Source organism: Sinocyclocheilus grahami, unplaced genomic scaffold (assembly GCF_001515645.1).
Source record: "Sinocyclocheilus grahami isolate Dianchi unplaced genomic scaffold, SAMN03320097.WGS_v1.1 scaffold506.1, whole genome shotgun sequence".
Classification (NCBI taxonomy): domain Eukaryota; kingdom Metazoa; phylum Chordata; class Actinopteri; order Cypriniformes; family Cyprinidae; genus Sinocyclocheilus; species Sinocyclocheilus grahami.
Window position 1 is genome coordinate 153,844 of NW_015505685.1, and position 6,316 is coordinate 160,159.

Genomic DNA, 6,316 nt, shown 5'->3' on the forward strand with positions numbered 1-6,316 from the left:
TCAGAGTCGTGCTGTCCTTTTTGCAGCAAGGGTTGGAGCGAAGGCTGTCTCCCTCCACCCTCAAAGTTTATGTCGCTGCAATCGCGGCTAACCAAATAGGCGACCCCGTAGAAGGGAGGTCGCTGGGGAAGCATGACCTGGTCGTCAGGTTCCTTAAGGGGGCGAGAAGGCTAAATCCTCCACGGCCCCCCTCTATACCCTCTTGAGACCTGACTCTAGTGCTCACAGCACTACAGCAGGGCCCATTTGAGCCTTTGCAGACGGTCGAGCTGAAATTTCTTTCGATGAAGACTTTGCTCCTGCTGGCATTGGCCTCCATCAAGAGGGTAGAGGACATGCACGCATGTTCGGTCAACGATTTGTGCCTAGAATTCGGGCCGGCTGACTCCCAGGTAACCCTGAGGCCCCAGCCCGGCTATGTGCCCAAGGTTCCCGCTACTCCCTTCAGGGATCAGGTGGTGAACCTCCAAGCGCTGCCCTCGGAGGAGGCAGACCCAGCCCTAGCTTTGCTCTGTCCCGTCCGAGCCTTAAGGTGCTACGTAGACCGGACGCAAAGCTTCAGGACCTCAGACCAGCTCTTTATCTGTCACGGAGGCCAGCAGAAGGGGAATGCCGTCTCTAAGCAGGGGATGGCCCACTGGATAGTGGATGCCATCACCCTGGCTTATCACATAGGAGCTTCCGTAACGTCCCTGTTCCAGGTAGAACGGGTACGTTTTCCCAGTGTTATCCAGTCTTACTCAGTGGGTAGTGTCATAGCAGCAGTAGCTGGTCCTCTTGTGCAAGCCCTGACCTACGCCAAAAAGTAGGGGCGCAGGTGGCTTCCACAGGACACTGGAAGGGGCAGTAGCTGTGGCCTTTTTGTAGGATCCCAATTTCGTCGGTCATCCAACGTGACGTCGAGAGTGACCGACTGAAAGGGAACGTCTCGGTTGTGTATGGTAACCCTCGTTCCCTGAAGGAGTGAACGGAGACGTCATGTACCGTCGCCACAGCTCCTGTACCACCGCTGAGCGGCCAGGTCACCAGCTCGGCTCCTCAGCGAAAACCTGATTATGCGCTGCATCTGCTGCCTACTTATACTCACGCTGTGATCAGCGGCAGCTAAATGCAATAATCGAATGCCAATGTGCATTGGCTCGTTTAGTTTACACTCGAAGTAGATTGGTCTCTCTAAGCGAGATCCCAATTTCGTCGGTCATCCGACGTGACGTCTTTTGAATGTGTTATACCCGTGTCTTATGGAGTAATGACGCTGAAATGTTTGAAACCGATTCAATTTTTGTTTAGGACTGTGGCTGCATCACCGGCATCTTGCACAAGAAAGGCACACGCATGTCGTTCAGTTCTGAGTTCGCTGGAGAATCCTACTGAGTAAGTACACAGTATAGCAATTGTAATTTTATTATTCCTAGAACATGTGGTAATATTATTTGTGGTTGATAGTGTTAAAATGTAAGAATTTGTATTCTGTTTTCTCATGAAGTATGCATACTATACTAAGGTACTGTGGGGAATACACCACTCTTGCATTCACCTGCATCTCTCACAGTAAGGGGACACTCGTTCAGTTTTCAACTCCATTCAGAATCTTTGAGTAAGTGTGCATTCACTATTTTACAGATGTTACTTTCATTTGATTTATTTACTGCATGGTAAAATATGTTTGCTATGTGGTAATTGTGTTCTTTGTTTCGATAAATTAGTACTAGTATCAGTGAACATCACAATAATGTTAATAATGTAGTTTGTGTAAACAGCATGCTTACTTTTTTATTTTTATTGTGAGAATAACAGTGCAAAAGAACCTTTTGCAAAGAGAAGCAGCCCACTTGGTCATGGAAATGGGGATTCCTGCCTGCACAAGAACCTGGACCACAGCTAAGACCATGTGATGCACACACTCCCATGAGTTATTTTATGTGATAGTTACGTATATGTATTCTAAATAAACTACAAACAAAAAAATATATAAATTAATTTTTTCCTCACATTCTTTCTTGTAGCAATTCCCTCTCAGTCACACACCTGACAGCTCATTATGCAGCTCATTATGCAGGCCTTTTTCTTCTCTTTAGACATTCAAATGTTTGTAAGCAACTGAAAAAAGCACAAATGTCAGGGCATGTCAAAACTTTTCCAGGGCCCCCAAACACCCTCGGACCCCAGAGGGTTAATGGGTCCTGCACAATGTAGAAACAGGCTACAGAATCCCATTCGGTTCTCCTCCGCCTCGCTTCAATGGGGTACTTCCCACTCTGGTGGGCCCCGAGCAGTCTCTGGTAATTGAACAGGAAGTAAACACTCTCTTGAGGAAGGAGACCATCGAGGTGGTCCCTCCTCTCGACAGAGAGTCCGGGTTCTACAGCCGGTACTTCATAGTTCCAAAGAAGGATGGGGGGTTGCATCCCATTTTAGATCTGCGTCAGCTAAACTGCTCAATCATGCGACTGAAGTTCAAGATGCTTACACACAAACAGGTCGTGTCTCAGATCAGGTCCGTGGACTGGTTTGTCACGATAGATCTGAAGGACGCATACTTCCATGTATCCATCCTTCCCCTATACAGGAAGTTCCTGAGGTTTGCTTTCGGGGGCGAAGCTTGCCAATTTCGGGTTCTTCCGTTCAGCCTTGCACTCTCACCCCGCACTTTCACCAAAGTGTGTGGATGCTGCTCTGGCTCCTCTGCGACTCCAGGGCATCTGCATACTAAATTATATTGACGATTGGTTGATATTAACTCCATCGGAGTGCATGGCGGCTCGGCATTGAGATGTCGTTCTCGCCCACATGAAAGAACTGGGGTTAAGACTAAATGCCAAGAAAAGTATGCTTTCTCCACCACAGAGAACAATTTACCTGGCCGTGGTGTGGGACTCGACCATGTCGTGGTCAGTGCCCAGTGCTGGGAGCCCCTTGTCGTCGTGTAATGCTTACAAATTGTACCGCTTACAATTATTAGAATTATTATTGAAGTTATAAATGAAACAGATTGTTGCAGTACAATTGACAAGAAAACACTATTTTAGTTTATTTTACAATAACATAATTATAATAATAATAATTTTACAATTAATATTATTATTGAAGTTATAAATAAAAAAGCTTGTTGCAGTACATTTTACAAGAAAACACTATTTCAGGTTTTCTACTTAAAAATTTCAGATTAATTTAGGGGTTGACCGATTATCGGCGCCGATATTAAGCCTTTTTATGATTATTGGTATCGGTAATTTTCAAAACCAATTCGCCAATAAAATAACTTAATTTTGAAATGCGCTATTTGGCTCTGATGCAGCCTGTCAGAACTCACCACTCTGTGGCCTAAATCAATCTCCGCCTACTGCCCATCTGATTTGTTGGGAGTCACGAGTCCGACCAATCAATGCGGAATTCAGTGATCACGCATCAGTTGTCTCTCAAAGGTAAGGCAGCAGCAGACGTTGCTTATGTTGCAATAAATCACAATCCACTAACGTAACACTGAAGTTGCAAAACACCTCAATATTATATATGATTTCCACGATGCGGAAAACGCGGACGGAATCGCGGAATCCAGTCATATGTCACGGAATTTATCACAGTTTGGATTAATTAATCAAAAGTAGGTCAGTACACTTAAATAGAGTCGCAATATGGACTAGTATCTGTAAATATTAAGCCGCAAAAAATACTATTTAAATATGAATCCAGCATTTTCTGCGTGTCTTTGTGTATGTAAATGGCACAGATGCACGGTTTTGTTTTCTACACATACAGTGTGCGACACTCGCGGTGATTTCAGCTTCTGTCGTCTCACTACATGAGGACATAAATACATGAACAACATCTCCAGAACTGCTCTGACTCCCTCTGAGAGTCACTTCATGAACATTTGACAGTTTCATTGGAGTAACTATCTTCATATCATTTACATAGACCTACAGAAACAAGTTCCTCATGGCAACCGGTCAAAATATAAGTTTAATCCTTAATTTTTTTAATTAGGAGGACAAGCGCTTCTGATTACAAGAAGAAAAACACTGCTCTTAAACGGTGTGACAGGTATGGCTGTGGAATGGGGTTTGGCTGAGGAAAAATTTTCAGTCAAAAGATTTTTTGTTTTGTTTTAACCCCTGACTACTACAACAATTATTACAACTTTTGTTTAAAAGAATAATCACACAATACGCTATTCCTTCCATGTTTTAATTTTAATGGTAAACCCTTTGTTTGCCAAAAAAATAAAGCGTTTAACTCTTTAAAATAAAGAGTTTACTGTGGGAGTACTACACTCAACCAACACAGGGAAGGCAGTTTTTGTCAGAGCCCTTGTTATTCTTAATTTTGACATTCATTTTAATTTTTACACCAGACATACAGTATATATCGGTTCAAAATATCGGTTATTGGTCTACTTGATCTGTAATAATCGGTATCGGTATCGGCCTTGAAAAACACATATCGGTCGACCGCAAGTTTAATTCATTGTGCTACTTGCCCTTTCTTTGTAACAGTTTGGGAAATTTACTAGCAATTTCTTAGTGAAAATTGTTTCTACATCAAATTTTTTGCAGTGTATACTTTGGACTTTAGAGATATTAAATGTCTTGTCCTAGTTTAATAAGCAGAAATGACAAAATGTTTAGTTTTTCTCAAAATATTGCTGTTTGTTTGAGCATCCTGACCAGCCTGAAACAACACTCCCTCACTAATGGTTTTATTTTGAGGCGGGTCTCTCTGTTTTGCTGACCAATACAAGAAAAGAGGAGTGCTTAAGGAATCTGTTTGAAAACAATCATTATTATTAGTTCCATTTCGTGTCATAAAGGGACAGAAATTACACACTTCACCCTTAACTAAATTTAGCTACAACATTTTCTCATGGGTCCAACAGCAGCAGTTCAATATAGCATTGATCACGAGAAAACTGCTGAGCGAGGCCTCAAAGCTTATTCTTGAATGAAATTTAATGCAAAGTTGTAAATGATCTTAAATGGCTAAGGGATACACTGAGATGCAATGAACATAAATCGCCCCATTTAGTCCAAAGGGTTAGGAAGTGGCCATTAGAGTATAAGGGCACTAAAGATTTACCTTTACCATTTGGCAGTCTTTTGGTCCTGTGCTCTCTCTCCTCATTACTGCACTGCTCACAGGCAGTTTACTTGTTGTTGTGATCCGGGGAACTTTCGGGATGTCCTTAAGGAAGAGAGCATAGAGAAACAGAACGTAACATTATGAAAGACACAAAGGAATAGAGAAAGAAAGGAAAAGAGGGAAAACAAAAGAGTGCTGGGGTTAAATTATCTAGAAAGTTTATTATAAAGCACAGACAATTTTCCACTTAGGTTAATTTGAAGTCAGTTGTCAACGCTCTTTCTATTGTGATCTACTGTACATGAGTGGCATTAAAATCAGAGCACAACGCACACTTCTGTTATTGTTTTCCATTTAGCAAATGCTTTTATCTTAAGAGACTTACAGTTAATGGCAACTGTTCTGCTTAACAAAATTTTGCTGGTTCTGTGTTTAAATCACATATATTATTATTATTGTATGTTTACAATGTCTCAATAATATATATATATATATATATACACTTATACATACTATATATATATATATATATATATATATATATATATACAGTGGAGCATCTCTGGAGAGACCTAAAAATGTCTGTCCACCAACGTTTACCATCCAATCTGACAGAACTGGAGAGGATCTGCAAGGAGGGATGGCAGAGGATCCCCAAATCCAGGTGTGACAAACTTGTTGCATCTTTCCCAAAAAGACTCATGGCTGTATTAGTTCAAAAGGGTGCTTCTACTAAATACTGAGCAAAGGGTCTGAATACTTAGGACCATGTGATATTTCAGTTTTTCTTTTTTAATAAATCTGCAAAAATGTCAACAATTCTGTGTTTTTCTGTCAATATGGGGTGCTGTGTGTACATTAATGAGGAAAAAAAAATAACTTAAATTATTTTAGCAAATGGCTGCAATATAACAAAGAGTGAAAAATTTAAGGTGGTCTGAATACTTTCCGTACCCACTGTATATATATATATATATACTGTATATGCAAAAGCCCTTTAAGATTTCCTGCTAAAATTTATATTTTTATCAGGCTCCTATGTTTACGGTCAGTAATTTTACTTTAATAGAAATGTATAGGTCTTTTCTATGGAGTTATAGTGAAATAACTGAACATGAATATATAGGAGCCTGATAAAAATGCTCACTTTAGATGACAATTTCAGACAATTTCATTGATTTTATATATATATATATATATATATATATATATATATATACATATATACATATATATA

General features: G+C 40.6%; 1 protein-coding gene across 4 annotated transcripts in view; it reads right to left on the reverse strand.

Moving 5' to 3' along the window:
- LOC107554559 (leucine zipper protein 2) overlaps nucleotides 1–6,316 on the reverse strand; it is a 164,755-nt gene that overhangs the window by 30,599 nt on the left and 127,840 nt on the right. For 2 of the 4 annotated variants that reach the window (XM_016237109.1, XM_016237111.1), the window contains exon 10: nucleotides 5,077–5,181. The exons of 1 other annotated variant lie outside the window; for it this stretch is intronic. In XM_016237109.1, the coding sequence (XP_016092595.1) occupies nucleotides 5,077–5,181 (105 nt within the window). The remainder of the gene's footprint in view (nucleotides 1–5,076; nucleotides 5,182–6,316) is intronic. One more of the 4 variants, XM_016237110.1, reaches the window with a different exon arrangement.